The 27,091-nt window shown below is 43.2% G+C and overlaps 1 protein-coding gene across 2 annotated transcripts; it reads right to left on the bottom strand.

Annotated features, from left to right (window-relative positions):
* Positions 1–1,372: 1,372 nt before the first annotated feature.
* On the bottom strand, positions 1,373–23,544 carry Adpgk (ADP dependent glucokinase). 2 transcript variants are annotated; one of them, XM_051197620.1, is made up of 7 exons: positions 23,252–23,544; positions 17,235–17,460; positions 14,952–15,014; positions 7,361–7,481; positions 4,470–4,666; positions 3,822–3,920; positions 1,373–2,812 (listed from the first exon to the last, which is right to left on the bottom strand). In XM_051197620.1, the coding sequence occupies exons 1-7, from the start codon at positions 23,482–23,484 to the stop codon at positions 2,261–2,263; spliced, it is 1,491 nt and encodes a 496-aa protein (XP_051053577.1). In that variant the 5' UTR covers positions 23,485–23,544; the 3' UTR covers positions 1,373–2,260. The 2 variants fall into 2 exon arrangements, with proteins under 2 accessions (XP_051053577.1, XP_051053578.1); XM_051197621.1 differs by having other exon boundaries at positions 1,373–2,809.
* Between the last annotated feature and the right edge of the window lie 3,547 nt (positions 23,545–27,091).

Genomic DNA, 27,091 nt, shown 5'->3' with positions numbered 1-27,091 from the left:
CCATCCACAGCCTAGGGGTAAGCAAAGCCACACCTGTTCTGTTTCACCCACCTCCACACCCTCATCCCAGGTAAACAGATTCCAGTCTTTCATGGCTTAGCCTCCTTCACAGGAAGGCATTCTACAGACAGAATGCACTGTCAAGTCTGTGTGCATTTATTCTATACAATACAGTCAATATCTTCTCACATACATTCTGGTACATTTTACTCTCCCCATAAATTGACCTATCAACTTTAGACAAACTTATTTTGTGTATTTGACAATGTAGATGCAGGGATCTGAACTGGATTGCAGTATGCAATCTCCAGCCTCCTAAATCTACATCTGTTAATGTGCAAGGCCCATCTGTTGACACACTTGGAGGGGCTGGGGTTGGAGCTTGGTGCCAAAGCTGGTCCTGCTAATTCTCAAGAGGAAGCAGACATGAAGGTCACTGGTCACTCACTACACTTCTCTGTATAGTCTTTATGGACATTACCAGCAACACCCATCAAGGTGTTTGAGTCTATCTCAGGGCAGAAGCTGAACAAATAACTTGAAGACTATGGAAAAGAACACACAGGAGTTTACAAAATCATGGTGTTAAGAAAGTTATCTCTTTTCACTTCAGTCTTCCTAATAGGGTGAAGCCGTGGTGGTGCACACCTGTAATCTCAGCACTTAGGTAAGCCCCACCTACAAACAAAAAGCAAACAAACTTTTTTTTTTTTTTTTGGAGACAGGGTCTAACTGTGTAGACCAGGCTGTCCTCAAATGCAAAGATCTGCTTGTTTCTGCCTCCCAGAAAACTAATTTTCTTATTTATTTACTTATGAGACAGGATTTCTTTGTGTAGCCTTGACTGTCCTGGAACTCACTCTGTAAACCATGCTGGCCTTGAACTCACAGAGGGAAAAACTAATTTTAACTGAGCTTCCTTGGAGGCAGAGGATTAAGCAGCAGCCACCAATATCCTTAGTAAAACATTTGCTTCCAATTTCAAGATTCATAATTGTGTAGGCTTTACTTTTCTCTAAAAACAGGAAAAAAAAAAAATAGAGTAAGATTTTCCCTCTTACCCAAAGCAGGGAGTAGAGGTCTGTGGTTCCAGGAGCAGCTGCAGGGACTAGTGTGAATGGCCCCCGTCCTGGGAAGACCTGCTTCCAAGTCACATACATCTTGCACTTTGACATGGTTAAGATTCCGCTTATCTTCGGGCTAGCTCCACAGCAGTAGCTTCTGAGACTTTATGCCTGACAGGCCTACTGCTAGGGCTTAGCTCGGGGACTGCCAATGGCAGGAACAAAGAACAAATGAAATGCCTCAGCAGCCAAGTGACATGCAAGTCACTGGATCCTTCCAGAGTGAGGCGAGAACAAAATCAATTAGATTTTTAAAAGCACACAGAAATCTTGATTTATTAAAAAAATATACAGCATGACACATTTATTCATGATCTTGGGGCTCTTATGAGGTCAAACTCTTTAATGGCTGTGTCAAAGCAAACACAAAACACATGTGTTCTACACAGAAGCACATTCCAGTTGTAAAGCAGATCTCTTCAAGGCTCAGAAGGAACAAGTACCAGGGTTCTGCAGAAAGTTCTTCCAGGGCTGAGTAGTAAGGTTGAGCCCAGCCAGCCCCAGTCTACAAGCTGGGGCAGGAAGGCGTGGTTCTTCCGAGCAAGTTTAGAGTGGTCAGGTGGCTCAGGACTCGCCAAGCATCTCCATTAAAGCACAGGACTGTTTCATCCATTCTTGTAGCTCTGACCTATGTCTGAGAGTAGGAGGCTGAGAAGGTATGCACATCAAATATTGTCACTGTAACACTGAATGAGCAACTTGATTCTGCCCAGGAGTGTAAGCTGTCATGACTGCCTTTGCCAGGCTTTCTGGGCAGTCAGGCTTGTGAAGAGGGTCTAGAGGGCAAAGAGAGAAGTGCTCTGTGTGGCTGGACAAGCTCTCCGAAGCGTGTCCTGTAACACATGGTGGTACATCAACTGGGGTCCCAGGAATGGAGGTTTTAATTAATCTTTGTAACACAACATTAAAAAAAAAATCCAGTCTCATTAGTACATAAATAAGTTTCAATTAAACCTGAAGTATTTTTATGTAATTGCCAACAGGCTGGAATGTATCTGTACAGTTTAATCTGCTGTGATTTCTTTGGCTGTCTTCCAATTAGATCTAGGAACTGTTCTGATACCAACAGCCTATGTTCTTCCTGTAATTCTTAAGAGGGTGGTTTTCATTCCTCACACAAACTGCTTACAGCCTTCCTAATCAGGGAGTGCTTCTGAATAGAAGAGGCCTTCAGCTGAAATGGCATCACCGAGGCCCACAGTTCGAATAGGGTCTTTACACACCAACACGGGTGTGAAGTGGAAAGTTACTCCCTCCCTGCGCCATTCCATCACTGGCTTATTTGGATTTAGTACAATTTTGGAGCCGGACTCCGAATGGGATGTCATGAACTCTTGAGGTGCCCTTAGAGATACTCGACTGGCATCTATGGTTTCAGTGGCGCAGGCTTGTGTCCCAGCCACACGAGCTCCTGCTGCTACAGCTGCGAGCTGGTTGGCCCAGTGTCCATCCACGGTTGCCAGGATGTGGTAGACCAGTGTGTGGAAATGGATTCTGGTGAGATCTGAGGATCTGCTTTTACTCCTCCCATGTTCTTTCAAGATCCAGAAGAGAATGTCACTGACCATGCCCACATCAGGAATGCCATCCCAAGAGGAGAGAGAAGCATGGGGTCCAGATGCTGACTGGCTGAGAAACAGCAACTCCTGTTCATTTAGCCCAAGAGAAGTCACTGCAGGAAAGACCTGCTAACAAAAATATTGACAGGTCTCTTTTTGGTGGACACAAAAAGCCCCTGGAGTATTAAGATACGGCCAATGACTGAAATGTCAGGCAGGCATCATTTTCTTCTTATCATGGCCCCTGCCTCTGAAACCAGTTTCACGTATTAAATCTTTAACTGTCTCCACCTTCTTGACCACTTGGGAAAAGGTAGAGTTGCCTTAACATACTCCAGACCTACTCTTGTTAGGTGTTACTGTAAAAAGGGCAGAAGACACACCGTGGAGGTTCTTCCCTGTGCCTTTTGCCTCTGCACATAGATCAGATAGATCTCTTACCACTGAGGGCTAATGGGTGTCAGCTGGCATCCTGCCTGATATGCCTTTATGTTTTCTTACCCATGCATAAAAACAACACTGGAGCTATAAATGAAACTGATGAGATTCCTCAGGGCAGGTATCTGGGAGGAAGCAGAAGAATTGGATGAACGAGCTCTCACCCCACTATCTTTTCATACTTTCTGGATGTAGATTCAAATATTTCCTAAATTCATAAAGCTAATGAGTAGCCAAGCTGACATGCCAGCCCAGGTGTGAAAAGCCTGTGTTTAGGCCTGGCTCACTAGGACTTACCCAAACCATCCCTGCTGTCTAAAGGGAGGTGACCTAAGCTACCTAGCACTAGGAAGTCATGTTCACCTCAAGTTTGTGTTTAATTGAAAGCAGCTAAGTTGAGCTTTCAGTTTGCCCCTGGAATTTGAAAAGACAAAATCCTCTATACTCTTCACTTCAATATCCTCACTCCAAAAGAAGAAACATGTCTCAGGCCCGTCAGTTATCCTGCCACAGTTCTAACTCAGTAGGAGACATTATCCCCAACAGTCCTGGCTCCCCTGCACTCAGATCTGAGTGATACAGCACTCACATGTCAGATAGTAATCCTCACAGAGTCTAGATGTCTGGTCTCATGGGAGAAAGGAACTTGCATTTTAGCCCGCAGGGTCAGGGGCAGTCTATGAATGGCCCGTGTGGTTACCTGATGCACAATGCTGCTCATGAGCTCCCTGTTGGTCATACTGGCCAGCTCTAGGTGAATTGGAATACCAGTGGGGATGTCAGAAATGGAGGTCACAACCTGCAGAGAGGACACAGTGCCATTAAGAATAGAAGTGAGGCAGGAGGGAAGGCAAGATTAGGCCCCGAGCGGCCTGGATGTACTCAAAACACCGTTTGCATTCTTAAGAGTATAAGTAGCGTGGGTCCCCACCTTCTCTGTGGACAATAGCTACTTTTCCCAATAGAAAAACTCTGCAGGGAGCAACCAGGGCTTTAGAATCAGAGGATACAGAACTGGCCCCGTATGTTCATGCTGTCTTCTATTCCTGGGACGTAGACTGAGCAGTTGGTCCCAATGTATACAAACCTGCATGAAGCACAGCTTAGCTAGTGTGAAGTGAGATGGTACAGAAAACACAAGACATAGCTACAAACCCTGCAGCTTGCAGCCACACTCAGTTAAGCACAGGATATAGCAGCTCAGGCAAGATGTCTTCAATTGCCTTACTCCTGCTACTGCTTTGATAGAGCAGAGCCTAAGACAAGGCAGCATCAGCTAGAGGCTCAGTGGCAGGAGCCTGAAAGAAAATACCAGCTGAGACCTGTAGGTCTGTAACAGAGCTATTACCTCCAAGAGTCTCTTCCTCTGGAGCTCCTTGCTTTGTCCCTCCATCATGTGCAATCCAGAGAGGACCACCAGGTCAGGCTGGAACTCCTCCAGGCTAGACACAAACACCTCCAGCATATTCATGGCCCCGTTGGAGAGGTCGTGAGAGAAGATGAACCGGTTGGCATGGGGAGCTTTAAACGGGCCCCACTCCTCCCCTAGAAAATCCCAGTCAACACAGTGGGAAGAAAAGGAGAGGCTTTCAGTCTTCCAGCTGCAGGACACTTGCAGGTGTCTTGCAGGTGCCTCACAGGATCCTGCCTTGGCTCTGAGAAGACCCCTACAGTGGTGTAAGGTCACCAGGGTACTGCATCCAGGACAGGACTGCAGTAAATAAATCAAAACCTAAACCCAAGTCTAATAAAGAAACAAACAAGATGAGCCCTGTGCCTTTTAAGGTCATCAGCTCGCCTTAAGTTCCAAGAAAGCTCTGCTGAACTAAAGCACAGGTCACAACTATAGAGCACATGACCGCCCCATATGAGCACACAGGACATACCAGCATACAAAGCACAACAGCACACCCAACAGATAGGCCAAGCTGCCCTCCCAAGGGTCACACCCTGATCACTTTTCACTGAGTTGGAAGCTAAATAGGATGAAAGCCAGAGCCTAGCTAACCATACCTCTTCCTGCTGCCACCTGGAGTTTTCTGACCTTGTGGTCTAAGACTATCTAGCTGTTCCAGCCACTTCTATGCAGAATTGCTTTGGAGTAGTGACTCTTCAGTGGCAAGTTAAAGTGCTACTTCTTCACTAAATGTGTCTTCCAGTCCCACCCCATAAAGATATGATTACTTCCTTCTCAGGGCCACTAATGTGCCCTATTGTAGGAGCTGGCCCAGTACTGCACTGACATATTCAGGTATCCATCTCCTACAGCCCCTGAGCTGAGAGCAGGCCTGTCACATCCCTACTGCTTCACAATGCGTCTGCCACACAGCCACAAGGATGAATTAGCAAAGAACAAGGGAATCAGAAAGCAGACAGATGAGCTAAATGACCATGAGGACAAAAAAAAAAAAAAAAAAAAAAAATCCAGTACTTCAGCATTCAAGACTGCACAATGGTAAAAATAACATACTCTCCACAGGACACTGCTAAGAAATACCAAGGGAAAAGAGCCACACAGGTTTCAAAAACAAATGAGTTCTTCAGGGAATGGCCAGGCAAAAGTAAACAGACTCAGTCAAGAAGACAGGAGAGAATGTAGAGAGCTGCTGTTTCCTCAAGACACGGACTAAAGAAAGGAGTGGCCTGAGACTGATGGAGCTTAGCCTGTAATAGCAGCTAATGCTCCTTTCCACACAAAACCCTGAATTAATCTCTACAAGCAATTTCTTCTCTCAATTTATCAACTCAGTGAAACCTCTGCAGTGACTCAATTGACTCCCAGACCAAGCCTGAAAATGAGCTTTTCTGGGGTGCCCTAGTGAGAGAGAAGAAAAGAAATAATAAAATAAAGGTGACAGATATTCTTGGGATTTACCAGTCTAGGCTACAGAAAAGCCAAGAACTGCTTCTGTTAATGTTGCTAAGGACTGCTGCCATCAGGCTCTACCTAGAGCCTCTGGCAGTGCAGCTTCACATGAGGTTAACAGAAGGCCAATGCTCTGTTTAAGAAAATAAACCTAGGCATCCAAAGAACAAAAATGGGAGGTGTATCAGGCCAAGGACAGAGACCCTTCTAAAGACAGCAGTACTGTGTCTACTCCCCAGTCACTGTGAGAAATTGGCTGCAAAATGCTCAGACAGGCACGGGTCTACAGAGTGACAGGGACAGGGCTCTGACACACACCTCACCCATCCAGAACCTGCCAGGCAGTGATCCTGAAACAGCTCACAAGGCTTTAAACCCACTCACAGGTTCATCCTTGCCACCATTGTTAGTGATTAAAAAGTCACACCTATGTCCCATTTGGGGAAACTGAACTCAGCAACTCAAAGCTTAAATGTCGATTTCCTACTAAAACATTCTGCTTCTAAGTTTAGACCTGCTCTCCATAAGTCCCTGGCTGTTTCTAGTATGTGCCAGAGAGAACTGGAAACAACCAATCCCTTCTGTGTATTTGGAGAAAGGGGTACGTTTCAAGAAGCATATATTTGTACCCCACATGATAGTTAATTGGTCTAGATGAGGGTCCCTGTTTGGCTTGGAAGTGACTCACTGAAGAACATTAAGTACTGTTGTAAGACACCCATTAGTCTGTGTGGATCCCCAGTCAGAAACTAAAGAGTTCTTGAGCACAGGAAAAGATATAACAGAAAACACACAAAATCAGTTGTGTCCAGACCTCCATTCTTGTAACATAAAATCCACTGGGATGGGTTACTTTGGATTCATAAACACTGGAATATTATGTAACAGAAAGAAACATAACTATCACTACATTTCACCTCCAGGAAAACAATGAAGTGCTCCCATGAAAAAGCTTGCCAGAGGCCAGGTACCAGTTTCTAGAGCCTGGAAGGGCTGGGCCTGAAAAAGTCCTGGGTAGAATACAGGAGAGCTGAGCAAACGTTTGTTACCCTTCTTGGCTCCTGGTAATAAGGGAAAACTCTGTTATAAGCATGTGCTGAACACATTCTTACTTTTAATCAAGACAAATCTCTCCTGTAGCCTAGGTTCTGCAGATGGAAACACTGTCTTCAATACTGTTATACTCTTACCATCCTCCATGGAGACAATGGCTAATGTTAGCTCCTTAGACAAGGGGCTAGGAAATCTTTGGTACAGAAGCCTGCTAATTGACAAGGGCTTCTGGCACAGTCACACCCTGCACTCCATAGCCCTCTTCCCATCCCCCCGTCAGCACTCATGTACTCTGCTACCCACACCCCTGCATTCCTTACCTGCCAGGTACTCTAAAATGAGATGGAACTCATCCACTTCCTGAAGTGACTCTGGTGGAACAAACACATTGTCATCAAGAAGTTCATGCAGCTTTGGACCAATCGGACCACAAAGAAGAACCTAGAGATAATAAAGAACATCAAGTTAGTCCTCCCAGGAGACCAGTTCCTATCCTGTGGAATCCAAACAGTAACCCAAAAGGAGTGTTTGAGCTAATTCTATTCATTCAGCAAGCTATCAGAACCCAGTTGAATTTCCAAAGCTCCTGCTTTGGAGGCTGTAGCACAGGGACTCTTCATTGTCAGGATTGAGGCCTCTAAGAGTATGACCACAGTGTACCTAGAAAATGGAGAATGACAAAGTCCTAGTTATTCAATATCTACACAACTTCTGAGGCCCATACTCAGTTACAGAATGTATTTATCTTCTTCAAGTCTGGACTGAAGGCCTAACCCCAATGTGATGCTGTTGGAGCTAGAGCCTTTGTGAGGATGAAGATTAAATAAGGTCAGACGGAACTAGGAAAAAAAGAACTGTACACTCCTCACCCAAAGCTAAACTGGAACACAGTTGGCCATTTACAAGTCAGCAAAAGGGCTCTTAACACCTCCATGAGACCTTCATTTTGGACCTTTGAGCCTCTAAAACTGAGAAAGTAAATTTTTGTTTTAACATAGTTTATACACATAACCTATATTCTCAGGAGTGGGATAGGTGTCTTTCTTTCTTTTCCAGATATGGTATAGGCTAGCTATGTATCCCAGGCTGGCCTCAAACTCACCTTCTGCTTGCCTTAGCCTCCTGGGTGGCTGGAATGGCACGCATTACTATGTGAAGCTCCTAGTCTTTTTTAAACTCCTTTGTATTCTGTGTGGACAGACAGACAGGCAAGCAGGCAGACAAGGAGTGTTTGCTCAAAGCTGTCAGATAATAAATACTTGTTTGAATTTTTATACAGTATAGGAAGAGGGCTACTTCTTTTTACCAGATCGCAATGACCAGTGACTTAACCTGCGACATCGCACACTCCCGAACACAGCCTTTCAAGCTTAAGGGGTATGCTCTGCAACTTTTCCAAAACCTTTTTCTTCACCCTGAACCTGGACTTCCCCCTCCCCAAGCTGTTACCTCTAGAAGCCCTTTCCATCTCAGCTGAACCACAAACCACAGTTCAGTGCACAGTTTGTCACACCCCTCAAGGCTAGGCTAACAGATTCAAAACATGAAGGAGGATTTGCAGGGGAAATGCCTAACTTTGGTTCAGATTGATGCACCCAACTCACATACTTCAAAGCCATCTGCACTGGCAAACAAGCTCTGTATTTGTATACTGTTTTGTACATAGACTCTTCAGCTTCTGGGTACAAACATACTTCCCCCCCCTGTTCTCTACTTTGATATGAGCCTCTTGTCAGTTCTGAAAATTCTTGATCCTGCCACTTTATATCCTTCCCCTAATTCTAGCCTAGAGTTTCACTTCTGAGGTAGTAAGAGCTATATGCTAAAGCAAAACAACAAAACAACAATAGGTTAAATATAGGAAATGCACTTGGACATTAGGTAAAATACAGTGATCTATTTAAAGCATGAATGAACCTGTTGAGCCTACAAATACATCTTACCATAAAAGGGCTTCCAGATGTTCAAAATCTGAAAGAATTTATGATTCAGTAGCAGACCCCCATCAAAAGAAATGTTATTAATAAAAGGAAGTCCTTCAGGCAGAACAGCATCAAGAGGAAGTGGAAATACGGATCAAGAACAGGAATGAAGAACAATGGAAATGCTAACTCTTGAGTCATACCCGATTAAAAGATAAAGACTAAAAACACAAACAACAGAGTGGAAGATTTATAACACATGTACAACAGGTACAGCAGTAACAATAAATCCTGAGATGGCTCAGTAGGTAAAAGCACTTGCCAGCAAGCCTGATGACCTGAGCCTGGTCCCTGGGGCCTATATGGTAGAAGGAGAGGACCAGCTCTCAGTTTGTCCCCTGACCTCCATAAGCATCCATATGCATGCTGTGGCACCTGCACCTCCACACACAAACACAAGAGAATATATAAAAAATATAAACCAGGCATGGTGGCTCATGCCTCTAATCTCAGCATTCCAGAGGCAGAGGCAGAGGCAAAGGCAGATGAATCTCTTGAGTTCAAGGCCAACCTGATCTACATAATGAGTTCCAGACCAGCCAGAGGTACATAATGAGATCCCATCTCCAAATAAACAAAATATATGTACATATATAAACAAAATTAAAAAAAAAAACTATTTTAAAAAGAGGTAATTACTAAAATCTAGTGTATTCAAAATCCTTTGGCAGTCTATAAAACTTAGCATTGAGGGGAGGAAGAAAAATTGGGTATTTTAAAGTTCTTACAGAACATGTGTGTTAGAGCATGGATGTGCACTTTAAGATGTAGTTATTCTGAGAGAACAGAGAACTCCCAAGTTGCTCCTGAGACTGATGGAGCACTCAATCCTCAGTGGAAAAGGCAAACCCAGTCCCTGCACCTGCTCCTGTAACTATAAGAAAGGTTGTGGTCTTACCAAGTGTCTGGCTTCTAGGCTAGACTAAGTCACACAGTCTGGAACTCCAGCTATTCCCTAGAAGTTGTGAGTCAGAGACCCCCATTGTGGAGAGATCTGAAGGCTCTTTCAGGTCTCCTGTCCTCATTATGCTATACATCACAGCTATCTCTCTTAAAGGTCTTCTGTAGGTGATCTCATGTCATGTCTTTTCCAGGAATTTGCCATTCTGTTCTCATTTCTAACAACACATGGCTGTAATAAACTGTGAAATGCTATTTTCAGTGTCACAGGCATGACACTGTCTTGAACTTTTAGCAACTGTGATCATCTATACAAACATTCAGCCTATTAAAAGCCTTTATTGGGGAAGAGAGATTCTTCAGGCTGCAAACCTACAAGGTTCTGTTCTCCCACTCTCTAAGAAGCAGTTTACTAGGAGAGAGGTTTTGTGTATGTGTGTGTGCATGCATGCATGTTTCCTCAGTGGTGTATCAGCCTCATGTTCCTATAAATGCCTCACCCACAATCTTAAAAGCAACACTAATTAAACTCACTGATTCTGTAAACTAGATTTGAGTAGATGTCTTACTTTGGTCTGCTGTTGGTGCCCTATTTGGGGTGATCAGACATCTGTTTGTCTCCCTAGGAAAAGTTCACAGAACTGTGATAAAGACATTCAATTTAGGGCTGAAGAAATGATAAATTAAGAGTACTAGCTGCTTCAGAGGACTTAGATTCAATTCCTAGCACCCACATGGCAGCTACCACCTACAACTCCAATTTCAGGAGATATGATGCCCCCTTCTGACTTCCATGGGCACTACATATATTGATGTACACAAACACATGCAAAGCACCCATACATATATTTTTTTAAAAAATGTTCAATATAAACCTTAAAGCAATCACTAAAATATCAAAACTGAAAATCATAACCAGTAAGTTAAAGAAGATAAAACTAAATGGAACAGAATACTAAAGAATACAGGGGAAGAAAAGCAAAAGATGAAGATTAAAAGGTAAGACAAACAGAAACAAACGGCAAGATGTCAGAGTTAACTCTACCCCAATATGCCAATAACAGCATTAAATGCAGATGATCTAATACCCCATTGTCTTAGTTGCTGTTCTTTTGGTGTGAAGAGGCACCATGACCAAGACAACTTACAAAGGAAAGCATTTAACTGGTGACTTGTTCCCAGTTTTAGAGTTGATTCATCATCGTCATGGCTGAAAACAGACAAGCCCGGTGCTAGAGTGTGTAGAGCTGAGAGCTTCACATCCTGATCTACAGCCAGGCAGTGGTGGCACACACCTTTAATCCCAGCACTCGGGAGACAGAGGCAACGGGATCTCTGTGAGTTCGAGGCCAGTCTGATCTACAGAGCTAGTTCCAGGACAGCCAGGACTGTTACACAAAGAAGAAGAAAAAAGAAAAAGAAGCAAGAAAAGAAAAAGAAAAAAGAAAAACCACCCTAATCTGCTGGCAGTAGGCAGAGAGGGACTGGGCCTGGTGTGGACTTTTGAAAACTCAAAGCTGACTCCCAGTGACGCACCTCCTTCAACAAGGCAACAATTGTTCCAACAAAGCCACACTTCCTAACCCTTCCCAAACAGTTCCACTCCCTGGTGACTATATGATATATGAGCCTATGGGTGCCATTTCCTTCAAACTACCACATCTACCTGAAGGTAGAGACAGTGAAACTGGATAAAAAAGCAAGTCCCAGTATATACTATCTAAAAGAAACACACATTAAATATGAATATGCAGCTAGGCTACAAGCACAAGGATGGAAAGAGGTATACTCGAAGGCTGGAGAACACGCAGAGGTGACTCTGTCTCAGTGTAGTGTTAAGAACTGGACATCAATACCAGAGTCAACATTAGAAAGTGTTCAAAGCTTTGTTGGAGAGGAAATAGAACAAGACAGAAAGTGACAGAGGGCATGAATATCTCTACTTGTCCCAAAGATCTTAGAGAAAGGAAACACTCCATAGTCCTTTGCCCTCTTCCAGTGGCCACTCACTAAAGGACTCTGTGTAAAAGCACAAATAAACCTAGCTTACCTAACAGTTTGTCACCAGGAAGGCCAACAGAATGGGATTAAAATAGAAATTAGTAAGAAAATGACATGTAAGAAAACCCTCAAGTATTTAGGAATCAACCAACATACCTCTAGTCCATCAATGGCTTATTTAAAAGGCACATTTTTTAAAAAAAGATTTATTTATTACATCTACAGTGTTCTGTTTGAATGTGTGTATGCCTGCAGGTCAGAAGAAGGCATCAAATCTCATTATAGATGGTTGTGAGCCACCATGTGGTTGCTGGGAATTGAACTCAGGACTTCTGGAAGAGCAGCCAGTGCTCTTAACCTCTGAGCCATTTCTCCAGCCCTTAAAAGGCACATCTTTAAGAAATCAAAGATAATAGTAAGTTTTGAACCTAATGATAGTAACAACCTTCCCATACTGAAAACCCTAGGCCCAGAACATAGTGAATTTAGGAACATATAATAAATATCAAAATTCATATATATCCCTTTTAAGTGGGGCAGGCAAAATGGCTCAGCAGTTAATATACTTGTTGCTAAGCCTGGTACCTAATTTGATTACCAGAACCCATAGGGTAGAAGGAGAGACCCAACCCTGAAGACTCATCTTCTGACCTCCAGAAGTTAATTGTGGCATGGGGTGTACATGCAACCCCCATTAGCCCATCCCCACAATTAATTTAAAAAACAAAACAAAACAAAAAATCCAACAACTCCACCACTCCCAACACTTGGGAGGCAGAGGTAGACGGATCTCTGTGAGTTTGAGGCCAATCTGGTCTACAGAGTGAGTTCCAGGACATTTAGAGCTACACAGAGAAATCTTGCCTCAAAGAAGAAAAAAAACAAAAACAAAAAAACCCACCTTGAGTTGGAGGAAATAATCTCAACTCATTCTATTACTGAATGCCATTATTATCCTTATAGCAAAATCAAACATTATAAGAAAAACACAAATCACTATCTCCCCATGGAAACTAACGCAAACATTTTAAACAAAATTTTAGCAAATGGAACCCAAGAATTTACAAAAAAAGTAATGCATCATAAACTAACAGTTTACCCCAGGGATCTAAATTTGTTTTAACCTTGGAAAATGAGGCTGGGGGTAGAGTTGGTAGTACAGTGCTTCTCTAGCATGTACAAGGCCCAGCAACATTTTTTTTTTTTTTAAAAGAAGCCAGGCATGGTGGTATACACCTTTAATCCTATCACTTGGGAGACAGAGGGAATCAGATCTGAGTTCAAGACTAGTCTAGTCTGTCCAAGTTCCAGAACAGCTAGAGCTACAGAGAAACTATGTCTCAAAAATAAACAAACAATTAAACAAATAAATGAAATAGCAATGTTTAAGAAAGGACAAGTCAATATTTAAAGGGGGGGGGAGGTGCCTGGAGCAACAGCTGAGGGGTTAAGAGCCTGGTTACACACGTGCATATGCATACACACATGTCCTCTGCCACCTGACAACTTTCACTGTTGCACTAAACTGGCCTTTGCTAGACCCACCAGGTCTATGTCTATGAAACAGTTCTGAAGCTAGACTTAATTGAGTTCAAACTGGGTCTACTTAACACTAAGCAATGAACTGTTAGGACTTCTGTGCACCTCACTTTCCTATCTCCTTCCCTTAGGCACTATGAGGATTACATGAGTATGTCTGTATGTGAATAGCACTTTGAACAGTGCCTGGGCTATAGTAAGAACTATGTTTGTGTTAGCTCTTTTCACCACTTCTGGAAGACCTAGTTCTTAATTTCTGCTAGTTCTCAGGGTAATACCTAGTCTATATTGGGATGTATTTGGATAAGTTCAACTGAATTCCTGAGAGAGCAGTATAGGAAGGGGTAGCACTTGAATTGTAGCTCTGCCATTTATCTGGCTTAGGTAACCTTGGATACCTTCTTAATTATGAAAATCATAAAACCATTAGACTGTTGTATGGACAGAGCAAGTGTCATGTCTTTTTTCCTCTCAAGGCCAGGTTTGTTTTAGTGTCTTTCAACCAGACTGGTACTAGGCCAGCTTCTCCAAAGACAGAGCTAACAGTGGCCTCAGGAGAGTCCATATGAAAGGTTAAAATAGCATCTGAGTAAGTAGTTTTCTTTGGCAATAAGTGGAATGGGGAGGCCAGTTGGAGCTGATTGCTGTTATACTGAGATCATCTTTGTTAATCTGTTTACCATTTTGGTTTTGGATAGATACATTCTTTTCTCTTTTGGAAGCTCTAATCCAAACTTTGTTTTACAGTACAATAACAACTACCTGCATGCTGGCTTCTCCCTTTACATCTATCCCAATACTTACTCAGATTTTACTTTACATGTATCACATGTAAATAACTAATATTTATTTATCTGAGAGATTTTTTTTTTGGAGGCAGAGTTTTATTTTTATTTGTTTATTTATTTATTTATTTATTTATTTATTTGTGCCCCCCCCCCCCCGATTACAGATGTGTACCACCAAACCTGGCTATAGGTGTCATCTAAAAGTCTACTTACATCAAAAGGTTTAAGACTTGAAGACACACCTCAACTTATTTGCCTGTCTCTATAGTCACCAAACCTGACAGCTCCTGTTTTAGCACTTCGGATCTAGGCTCACTAATACAGCCAATTCCATTTTCTCTTATCACTGTCTCCAAAGTTCACATGCTTTTAGCCATTATGTGTTCATCAGAACATGGGCTTTTAGGTCAGGCTATCTAGATAGAATCTGAGTCCCCTTTGTACTAGTGTGAATGTCTCTAGGCCTCCTATTTTCCATCTACAGCAGAATTAACTAGCCAGGACTACTGAAGAATCAATCTACACATGGTAAGTACCCAAATAGCATTAGTTACTACTATCATCTCCTAACATATACTGCTTTCTAACCAGATGCCCAGGTAGATCCACAGACTGAATTAAGGAATCAAGACCCACTCTTGCTCTTAACGTTGAGGAAACACTAGTTTGAAAGACATGTTTAATTTGGAAATGTGACCTACCTTTAAGTCTGCGTTGGTGGCAAACCTCTGTCCAATTAAAGCTGCATTTCCTCCTACATAGTGCTGTAAGACAGTTCAAAGTTATCAGTATTCAAACAAGTATAGAACCCAAGCTTAATCATTTCTAAGGGTAAAAAATATAGCTCATAGCCAGGCAGTGGTGGTGCACACTTTTAATCCCAGCATTCGGGAGGCAGTGGCAGAGGCAGGTGGATCTCTGTGAGTTCAAGGCCAGCCTGGTCTACAAAACTACACAGAGAAACCCATCTGGGGGGGGGGGGGAAAGCTCATTTCTACCCCAACACTTTCAACCTTTTTTTGAGATTTATTTTTATGTTTATGAGTGTCTTGCCTGTGTCTGTGTCTGTGCACCTCATGTTTGTAGTACTTGAGGAGGCCAGAAGAGGACATTGGATCCCCTGGAACTGTGAGCCTCCCTGTGGTGCTGGGAATTGTACCCTGGTCCTCTGGAAGAGGAGTCAGTGGTCTTAACCGCTGAACTATCACTCCAGCTTCCATCAACATACTTTGATTTTTTTCTTTTTTTTCCTGGCTTTTTGAGACAGAGTTTCATGGAGGCTAGCCTCAAGCTCACCATGTAGCTGAGGCTGGCCCTGAACTTCCGATTCCTCTGTCTCCCCACGGGCTTCCCATGGGCTAGGATGACAGGTATCTACCACCAGGCTACCTGCACCAAGTTTAGAGATGGCCTGATAACAAAGGGTACAAATGAGGTTAATAAAACAGCCAGGCAGTGGTGGCACACACCTTTAATCCCAGCACTCAGGAAGCAGAGACAGGTGGATCTCTGTAAGTTCGAGGCCATCCTGGTCTACAAAACAAGCTCCAAGACAGCCAGAGCTACATAGAGAGAGAGACCCTGCTTCAAAACAAAACAAAACAAAACATTCAAATGCAGCTGGGCATTGTTGTTGTTTGTTCTTTCCTCTGCTTCTTGAGTGCTGGGACCAGGAGTAAGCATCATCACACCCGGCTCTAAAATGTAACTTTTTTGTGTGGGGTTTGGAGGTGGAGAAGTGGGTGACACAGTGTCTTGCTTTGTGTTTAGGGTAGTTTGAGCTCATAGCAATCTTCCTATATCAGCCTCCCAAAGTACTGAGATTACAGGCATGAAACAACATGTCTAGTTTAAAATGTAACTTTAAAAGAATCTTGTATTTTATTTAATTCAATACCCATAATATAGGTAAGCATAAATTCCAGTTATGAGCACTTAATTAACATTAGTTCCCAACAACACAGCTTAAATTTCAGCTTCTCTGGTAAGTTTTACTGCATAAAGTACAAACTTTGCTCCTAGACTATTCAGTTTACAAATTACCCCATCAAGGAGAGATGTGCATTATTAATAATTAATCATACCATCTCCTTGTATTCTATACATCTGTTACTTGCTTTAGGAATAGACAACAAAGTATGCAGCTGTATGGCCTCTGTTTCCCAGTACCAAACCCATGTGAGATTACTACAAGGAGAGATCTGAAGGAGGAAAAGAGAGAGTATAATAAAGGACAAAGGTGTGAAATGGACTCAGCCATACTATAATTGCTACAAACTAACTATAAAAAATTATAACCTAGCCAGGCATCGGTGGCATTCGCCTTTAGTCCCAGCACTAGGCAGGCAGATCTCTGAGTTCTAGGCCAGCCTGATCTACAGAGCTAGTTCCAGGACAGTTCCAAAACAATACAGAGAAACTGTCTTGAAAAAAACAAAAAATAAAAATTATAACCTGGGGAGGGCAGAAAGGACAGGGGGGGAGCCTATGGCCAGGATGTAAAATAAATAAATAAATTTATTTAGAAAAAATAAAATGTGCCAGGCACATCTTTAATCCCAGCATTTGGGAGGCAGAGGCAGGATCACTGTGAGTTCAAGGCTAGCCTAGTCTACACAGCAAGTTCCAGGACAGGCTCCAAAACTACACAGAGAAATCTTACTTCAAAAAACCAAAAATAAATAAATAAAAGTAAAAACACACACTCAAAGAAATGGAAAAAAATAAACTATAAATAGATATGTTTCCAACTTTTAGCCTGGTAACAAAAAGGGGGAAAGGGGTTCTGAATGATACAGAACAGAAATCTGAATAAAAATCATAGAATTAATGGCATATCCAACACAAATTTTCAAACAGGGCAAAACCCACAGAATTGGACCACCAACTTGGTGTATACTGGAAGAGAAAGCTGCTTCTAAGATCATGTAAGGCTCTCCCTGACCCACAACACAATTCATATAGCACTGATGAGCAGGGCAGACCTGGGCTCCGGGGAACTCAGACGCAGTCTGGGCGATGTCATGGAAGGTTTCCTTATCACTGAAGAAGCGTTCAGCAGCAGCTCCCTTTCCCATGAAGTAGACAAAGGCTTCTTCCAGATCACTTCTTGAGTGTAGAACAGCATGATCTCTTCCACTCCCAGGACTGAGACCAAGTGCCTGCAAAAGCTTCACACCAGAGAGCACCACATCCACACAGGCATTGACTCTGGAAGGAGAGAGAAGAGGAAAGAAGCTGAAGCATGGGGGCAGCAACTCTGAATTTTGCTAGAGACCAGCTTTGGAGAATTGCATTCATACAGCAAACAGTGGGCATGAGCTTGACACCAGGGCGATAAAGCAAACATCATAATCTAAGGAATGACTTTATCTGTACATACATATTGGCACCCTTTTATTGCCAGTTACAAACTGAGAAGACAGGTACTCATACTCAGAACAACAATATCATGGTAATAAAATACATTTATGAAGAGATGCTGTAGAGTTATGCTGTCTGGATGCAAGTCACTTTAATTTTTGAGTCTGTTTCCTTGCCTATAAAACTGCAACAACAGAAGTTAACTTACAGTAAAGATTTAATAAATTAATGTAAGTTTAAAGAAAATTGATAATCAAAAAAACTTGTCAAAAGGCAGCTATCAGACACTTTCCTCCAAAGACAAGAGTACATGGGGCAGAATGCACTAACCACCAAATACTCCAAGCTGAAGCTGCATCTAAGAACTGAGACTGGCTTGGAAGACTTGAGCATACATGTGGCCTTGTAGCAGGTCAGTTCATAGAAGTGGTCCACACACTACAAAGGGCTGGTGAGAAACCAGTACAGCATTACCTGGTTGGTTGTATGAAATTATAAAGCCCTATCAACTTAGTAAAACCTTGTTTTATAATTAAAAAAAAAAAATCACCAGGTATGTTGGCTCATACTTGTAATTACAGGATTTAGGAGCCTGAGACAGGATTGCTATGAGTTCCAGGCCAGCCTAGATAAGTCTACAATGTAAAAATCCTCATAAAAAAAAAAACAAACAAAAAAAGTCAGTAATAATAACAAAAAATGTTATTGACCATCTACTTCTAGTAAAATACCAAACTAATTACTCCATGTTTACTTGTCACATCCTTTCACCAATTAAACTCTTTCTCTGAGCTTAACATTGAGCGTCCCTCAATGTCAACATATACATTACCTGAGTGTCACTGTGAAGGGTAAATGAAGGCAAAGAAACTAACAAATTATGCTCAGAATTTGAAAATGTATAAATGGTTGTGTGTTAGAGAGGAAAACAAAATCAAACAACTAGGGAACAAACAGAACAAAGATACCAAGTGTCTATCTAATGAAGGGGTCAGAGAAGGAACTCAAGCCTAGCTTCTGGGTATGAGCAGAGATTCATGGTGGGAGAAGACTTTTTCCCCCTAAGTGCCTCTCAGGTAAGGACAGTGTTTCTTATCCTTTCCCCGACTGCATCCTCTGTAAAATATGTCCTCAGGCTCCTTCTAGCTTTAACATAATCTGCCTCAGATATTAAAAGAATGAATCATAATCACAAGATACCTAGCTGGGGGAGCTATGGCCTTGATGGTGGCACTGAAGTCAGGACAGGCATCTTCAAGATAAGGAACACCAAGTCAGAAAGGGCTGTGAGATTGGTAATTAGTCATCATGGCTTCAGCTGAGAAAAGCTACAGTATCGATTAACTAACACTCCAAAAGCCAGACTGGAGCAGCTTAATTCAAACCTACATTCCTCTGATAATTCCTCACATAGGGAAAAGGTAAGCAGGGCTATGAGTGAAAGGTCTAACCTTGCTTAGCATACAGCATGAATGTTGATGTAGAGTGGAGGGTTTAGAGGAAGGGAGCAAAGCTCAGGGCAAAGAAAAACTCAGGGGTGAATGTGAGGTCGAAGGCTTCATTTTTATCCCATAAACAATGGGTACCAGGGTCCAATTCAAAAGCAGGGAGGGCAGAAGTCACATTTCTAGAGAGTCAAGGTTGGCTCCATTTAAGCACTGACATCATCTCGAAAGCAAGCAACACAGGCTCCCAACAAACCCCTAACTACAGTCTCATTCTCAGAAGCCGCTTCATCTGAAATCCCACAAAGATATGCATTCCTGCCTCTGAAGACTAGCTTAGCTTTCACCACCACTCCTCCTCTCTGTCTCTTAGCTGTGGTAACACTGGGCCTCAATATGAAAGCAGAAGTGGGAAAGACTAGTCTTATACTGTACTTCCGCCAGCTGATGGCTGTGTGTGACTGTGAGGAACCAGTATTTCTAAGACGGCTTATCATTTTTGATTATGTAATACTTAGAACCACTGCTTCATAAAGTTGCTACACCTGGTATGGACGGCCTGCTTTAACTGCCTATCCATCCTGCTACCCAGCATCTCCACGCTCACCCTCCAGTATCGTGTTTTGAGTGAGAAATGAATCAATGTGTCAAACTACAATCCACCCCGAAACCAAAATGAAATTTTAGTACATTTGCTCCCCCCACCCCATGCCTTATATTTTACACTTAAACATCTCTGGGTAAGAAATAATGTTGCTAGTGGGTTTGTGTTGGCCACGGAAAGGTGCTGAGCAGTTGGAACAGGTTTAAAAACCTGCTCAAAAAAAAAAAAAAAAAAAAAAAAAAAAAATCTATCTTTTCCATTCCCATCAGATATTTTCAACAAGGAACTTAGCAGCACTTGCCTGTTCATAAAACTTAAAGCTCTTCTCCATTACTAACTGTGAATTACAAAACTCCCAACACTGCCTTCTTAGTATTCTCATTCTCAACAGTTTTCCTATTGTAGTTCAGGATGGCCCAAGCACACCATCTTCCCACTTCAGCTCCCAGGGCTGGAAGTAGTACAGGAGTGTACCACAACAACTAATGTGGCCTTGTTTCTTTCCCATGGGTCCTTGTTAATTTTCACACACCCAGTTCTTGTTTAGGTGTATCTATTCCATTCCCTTGACCTGAAGAAATCTTGTTCCCTCTAGATCACACAAATTACTATAAAATATATTTTCTATGATGGTCTTAACAAGATGTCCCATTCACATGGTTTTGTTACTATATAATTTTGATATTCCTCCCACCAAGGAGTGATCCATGTCCCTCCCCTTAAAACCAGGTAGACCAGACTTTGGGAAATCTGATCCTATGGTTAAGCCATCTGTCTGATCCTCTTTGGGCATTCTCCTAGCCAAGTCTCCCTGTTGTGAGAATCTGAACAGCTAGAAGATGTCTCCTGTAAGTGGAAAACCCCAGTGGATCAATCTTAATAATAAATCTAGTCCCAGCCACTGTCCTACTATAACTGTAGAAGCCCCTTCCCATGCTATAAGTTGAACACAATCCTATCTTAGAATAATAAAAGATCATGAAATATGGCTGTTTTAAGTTACTAAGTTTGAGGTGGGAAAGATTAGGTGGTGTGGCCTTGTTGAAGAAATGCATCACTGGGGCTGAGTTTCAAAAACCCATGCCCTTCTCAGTGCTTTCACTCTAGCTCCTACTTTTAAATAAGGATATAAACTCTCAGCTACTACTCCAGTGTCATGGCTGCCTGCCTGCTGCTATGTTCCTTGTCTTGATGGTTACAGACTCATCCTCTGAAACTATAAGGCCCCAATAAACTCTTCTGTAAGTTGCTTTCATTATGGTGTCTTGTTATGGCTATAGAGAAGAAACTAAGACAAACAAACTCCAATCCCCAGTGTAACTGTATTTGGACTTAGGGTCTTGCGGGAAGCAATTAAGATTAAATGGGTAGCAGAGTGCCCCCTAATTCAACAGGAATGGTTTCCATAAGGGGGAGAGGCATCACTCTGGACTACAAAGTAAAAGCCATATGAACACAAGAAGCTGGCCAGCTACAAGGTAACTGGCATCCCCAGAAATCAGCTTCCCTAGAAACCACTCTGGAATCTTGACTTAGGATTATCAGACTTCGGAGCCACCACAAAATTTTTGTTGTTTTAAGCAATTAGTCTGAGTTATTCTGCTCTAGTAGCCCAAGCAGTACAATAATGAATCTATCTACTTCCAACAAAGGCAGCAGAAACTTGGCTTCCTTCATACGTACACAATCAGAACTCAATACAGCTCAAAGATGAACAAGAATCTGATAGGAGTTGGGCCTGGTAGTGCACACCTTCAGTCCCAGCACTTGGGAGGCAGAGGCCAGCTTGGTCTACAAAGAGAGTTCCAGGACAACCTGGGCTACACAGAAAAATCCTGTCTTAAAGAAAAATAATTGAAAAAAATAAAACTTAAAAAAGAAGAAACAAAATCAGATACGGACAACTGGAGAAGGCTCAGCAGTTAAGAACACAGGATGCTCTCCCAGAAAACAGAGTTCAATTCCTAGCACCAGCTTGGAATTACATGTGATTGGGTACAATCACATGTAACTCAGCTCCAGGTAATCCAACTCTGCTCTGGCCTCCAAGGGGACCTGAATTCACATGTACCTGCACTCACATCCACTCCCACACATACAGATTTAAAAATTTTTAAATCTTAAACTAAGACTTTGATAAAGAAGGCTAGAGAGGGGTTGGAGAGATGGCTCAGAGATTAAGAACACGGGCTGCTGCTCTTCCAGAGGTCCCAAGTTCAATTCCCAGCAACCACATGGTAGCTTACAACCGTCTATACTGAGATCTGGTGCCCTCTTCTGGCATGTAGGCAGAACACTGTGTACATAATAAATAAATAAATAAACCTTAAAAGAAAAAAAAAAAAAAAAAAAAAAAAGGCTAGAGATGGTTCAATGATTAAGAGCAGGGTCCTCTTGCAGAAAACCCAGGTTCAAGTCCTAGCTCACAAATGTTCATCCAGTCCCAGGGCATCAGAGGTTCTTGGGAGGCACTGCACAGACAAACTGGATGACAAAACACCCATACATACAGGAAAAAAAAAAAAAAAAGAATCTGATAAAGGGATGGGTTAAGAGACCATGAACTTGGAAAAAGTTAAGAAATACACAGTAAAAAAAAAAAAAACAGTGTTAGGATACAACTAACATGTGTGTTACTTTCAAAAGTTAACATAACATTGGGCAAATGATATGATTATTTCATTGATTCGGGTCAACTTAACTCCACTTAGCCACTACATTCACACAAAATAGGAGGGTACCTGACAGGCTTGTTTTTGTAGGCCTCTTGTGCATACAACACCAGCACAGGAGCAGACAGATCTAAGGTTGAGGCCCACTTCTGATTTATATAAGTTCCAGACCAGCCAAGGAAGCCCTAGCTCGATAAGAAACAAAACCTCAACAAATCCAACCTAAAGAAAAACATACAAAATAATAATAAACTCGTTGTTGTATGGTATCTTTGACATGACAAGAAAACCAAGCTGAACTGGAGAGGGGCTAAGGTTAGTATTTAAAAAAATAATAAATTACATTCCTGTGAGTTTTAAAAAAGAAAAGAGGTACTGTGATTTGGGAGAACCTTAAAAGTATGGACTGTCACTCAGTTTCAAGAAGGATTTGCTAACTTGCTAACCGTGAGAGGCGCAGAGAGCAGAAAATGAAACCGTAACAAAAAAAATGCTGAATCTGAAAATGAGCAGTTTCAGTACAGTAGTCTTCAGACGAGATGACGTAAAGAAATAAAGTCAACAGCTAGAGACAGATGATATGCAGCTTCAAGTTCAGAATAGGAAGAGTGCTGGAATAGGAATCTGTGACCACCAGAGAACAGTTGGCCGAGGAGAAGGGATGGAAGTCAGGACAATGGAGTAACCTCAAAAAATATAGGTGAGAGGCAGTTAGATTTCTAAGAGGCTAGGGCAGGGCCAGCCAACCCAGAGGGAAAATTATGCTGAGTGTCCCTGCAGCGATGACGAAAGGCTCGCCTCACACGGACGGCACTTTTGCCAAGAGGGCAACGCGGACACCAGCGCGTCCAGGGCAGACCCCAGGGCGCGCGCACTTCCCGGGGAGGCCCAGAGCCGCAGGCCCCGCAGGCACTCACCCCACAGCCACGCGGCGCCAGCGCCGGGCGGGCTGCACGATGAGGGCTTCCCAGGCGGCCGCCAGCCGGCCCTCGGGGGACAGAGGTCCCGGGGACACGGGCGCGGGCCCCAGCCGCAGCGAGCTCCAGAGAGAGCGCAGCGCCGAGCCCGGCAGCTCCGGCTCCAGCAGAAATACGCAGCCCACGGCTAACGCCAGGAAGCCAGCGCACGCAGAGCCGCGCCACAGCGCCATGTGAACACACAGCCGCACTAGTGGCGACAGGATCCTCTCTCGGTTCGCGCCTCCTCCCAGCTGGGCGCGTGATGACGTACACGAGTTGGCGTCACACCCGCGCGCCACATGCTCCTCCTCCCTATGGGCGGAGCTACTGGTGAACGGGGTAGGTATGGGTGGAGCTATAGCTGAACTGGGGACGGCGTTCTGGGCGGAGCTATGGCTGGGTTCTGGGCGGGGCGATGGGCGGAGTGACAACGGCGCCGGAATTGGGGATTCTGTATGTCCTCGCCCTGACGCTGGGCGACGCTGTTGTGCGGTCCCGACTCTGGATGAACAAAGACGAGAGTGTGGCCCTAATCCCTTTCTGAAACTCACCTGTCTTCCAAGTAGAGTAGGGAGAAATACGTTTGCTTCTCAGGCAGATAGCGAAGCAGGCAAACCTCGCGATTTCTCAGTGTCTTCAGAGTCAGTCGGTTTCTCAGTGACACGAGCTGAGACTGAAATGAGCCCTTAGAAATCTTTTTTGATCTAGAGATCAGACTCAACACTCAGACCCCTAAAATAGCCCTTTTAGGGGTACTATTTTAACAACCTTATTAATAATCCATAAAGGCATGAGATCTTATGTGCAATATAGAGGGACTATAGACTCGAATTAAGACATCCTGGTTTAATTCTTCTCCGTGACACTACAGAAATCCTTGGTGTGACACTTCTGTTACACCAAGCTAGGCTGGATGCACAGCTCATTCTTAGCCTCATCTTCTATCCTGGTTTGTTTCTATTCGATTTTCCAGTTCTGCTAGCTCCTGACCAATTTTCTACTCTGTCATGACTTTTGGAGTTGTTAATGGAAATGTATTTCCCAAGCTATGATCTTTGACATTAGTCTTCGTTCTCCTTCACCCCACCCAGCTGACCTGACCATTCAGTCCTTTTCAAAGGAGAGCTTCACGTAAGAAGAGATTTGGGGTGCTTTGGGAAAGAGAAGCAGAAAGGCATATGAGATTTGTGTAATTCCAGGAACACTGACTTTCCTAGAGTCACCTATGCCAAGCTATTCGGGAGAAACTGTTTCTGTAGTGGCCCTCAGTTGTCAAATTTACGTCACCAGAAGTGACTGAACATCTGTTGCCAAAACAGGAGATCCATTAACTGGCCAGAGACTGTTTACTGGTTTGTTTATTCATTTACGTGTTTATTAAATAGGGTCTCATGTAGCCCAGACTAGCCTCAAACTCACTATGCTGCCAAGGATGACCTTGGACTTCTGATCCTCTGCCTGCACCTCAGTGGACTGTGCTAAGATTATAGGTGTACATCACGGTGCCTAGAGCTTGGGAAGAACCCAAGGTCTTGTGCCTTTCAGACAAGCACTCTACCAACTAAATAGCATTTTTAGTTCCTGTTTACAGAGAACCACTACCAGGTGTTTATGATAAATTGGTTTGGGTAGTGGACTGGCAAAGTCATGTGGTTGAAGATTGGATAGGGTCCATTAAATAAGCTCCCAAGATCAGCTTTGGGAGGACCAGAGGGAGCTGAAATGTGAACTAAGCACACAGGCTGGGAGGACTAGGGGAAGACTCACCAACAACATGAAGGTCCCTTGGAATGCTGCTGAGTTTCTAGCACTTCACACCTGATTCTCCTGCTTCTTTCCAGGCTAGCAAAAACTGTTGCTGTTTAGTCTCAGAGGCTAAACAGCAAGAGCTAGAACAAAATCAATGTTTATTTCTCATGTAAAAGTCCCAATGTGGTATGGATGCCACTGTGGACTGTGCTGGAAAGCTAGATCCCATCTGCTAGGTTTTTTTTTTTTTTTTTTTTTTTTTTTTTTGGGGGGGTGATCTTGTCCTCTTCCGGATTAGGTCAATGTGGGTTTCTATTGGGGAAGACAGGGAGATGAGAGTTGACCTCAATTCCAACTACAAGTTAAGAGGTCCAGAGCTCCAGGAGGTGAAGGACAGACACCAGCAACAGCTCATGCAGATTTGTGTGACTTCTGGCCACACACACAATCACAGCAGCCTTGATTGCCTCTCACACTTTATCGGGATTCAGGGTCAGGCACTCAGTTCTCTGGGAACTACAGTCCCTCTTGAAATACTTCCTTAATGAACAAAAGTCATTTCAGATTATCTGTTTGGCATCTGGGATATCTGGAATGCTTTGCTGGTCAGTTGTTTCTCCAGAAGTTAGATTTCTGGGGACAATTATACAAAACAGTTCTGAGTGGGCAGACAAGGCTCCATTGCCTGAGCTGATGAGGGGGGGCCTGAAAGAGCCTAATGGCTACTCTTCCCCCAGCCCAAATTACTGCCAGACATGGTCTTTCTCTCCTAGGACCTTAAAATGAGAAGGGGAAATAACAATTTCATTATAGAAAATTCCGAGAACAGCATAGGCTCCAGGCGTTCCATTCAAGACTCTGACCAGGAATGTCATAAAGTACATCTAGGATTTAAACAGGGAATAGCAGAGCCCATCAGAACATGAGTCTACATCACCCCCATGGTCTGGAAGGTTTTGAGGAACAAGTTTGCTTCCACCTTGGAGCAGAAACTCAAGTAGGACCAAAAGATCCCCATGTTGTGGGGCTAATCACCTTTTCCACTGCTCAGAGCCTCTGGGGATTCATCCAAGCTGCTTTCTGGAAACTACTTCCTATCAGGTGTTTGTTGATGCCAGGAACACTGCCAGCCACAGGTCAGAACAGAGCTTCAAAGGATATATATATATCAGCTCCAGAGAGACAAGAGAGGAAAAGAAGGATCCCAAGACCCCAAAGAAAAAGGCCTGTGTTCTGGTCAGTGGGTGTCCTCCTCCCTGTCATGCACTCATAGAGCTCTAGAAGGGCTCAGGAGATGGGCTGAGGCAGGGGCATGACCAGAATGTCAGCAACAGGCTGTGAGAAGGGCACACATGTTTCTTGATGGTAACAGGATTCACATACTGGGAGTAGCATCTTCTTACTGGGAGCAGCATCTTCTCGTCTTGCCAGGTAGGTGATGAGACACTGTCCCAAGACTTCCACTTTGGGATGAACTACATTGGATGGAGAAGTGCTGAGCTTGGGAAAGCAGGAGGCTGGAGCTGCTGGGATTTTTGTCTATTGAGCACCCAGGGGCTTCATAGAACCAATCTGAGTTTGGTTTTCAGCCTCCATGTTGAGTGACTCACAACTGCTTATAAATCCACCTTCAGGGAGATCCTACACCTTTGGCCTCCCAGAGTACTTGCAGTCACATGCACATACCCCTCCACTCCCTTGAACATACACATAATTATATATACATTTTTTTTTTTAAAAAAAGAAGTAAGCCAGGCATGGTGGCACACACCAGCACTTGGGAGGCAAAGGCAGGTAGACCTTGGTGGGTTGAAAAAGAAAAAGAAAATAAAGAAGGAAGGAAGAAGAGGAGAAATAAAAAGAGGAAGGAGTAAAGGTTATAGAAAGAGGAAAAGGCAGAGATATGATAGGTATGGTAAGCTGGGTTGAGAAACATTCACAGAAACCCTGAAACCTAATTGAGCACTATACAAATGCAAAACCATCACACATCTCACATGTGGGAGTGGAAATGAGATAGCACGGAAAAAGAGAGAAAAAGGAAACTTA

Source organism: Phodopus roborovskii, unplaced genomic scaffold (assembly GCF_943737965.1).
Source record: "Phodopus roborovskii unplaced genomic scaffold, PHOROB, whole genome shotgun sequence".
NCBI lineage: Eukaryota > Metazoa > Chordata > Mammalia > Rodentia > Cricetidae > Phodopus > Phodopus roborovskii.
This window is presented reverse-complemented; position numbering and strand designations above follow the sequence as displayed.

What these genes read in the sequence shown, in the direction of transcription:
- Adpgk (XM_051197620.1), bottom strand. Translation starts at nt 23,484, where the DNA reads ATGGCGCTGTGGCGCGGCTCTGCGTGCGCTGGCTTCCTGGCGTTAGCC. An exon ending in CTGAGTTCCCCGGAGCCCAG is followed by an intron (nt 15,015 to 17,234) that starts GTCTGCCCTGCT and finishes ACTGTCTTACAG; the next exon opens with CACTATGTAGGAGGAAATGC. An exon ending in AGAGGAAGAGACTCTTGGAG is followed by an intron (nt 3,921 to 4,469) that starts GTAATAGCTCTG and finishes TCCTCTCTGCAG; the next exon opens with GTTGTGACCTCCATTTCTGA.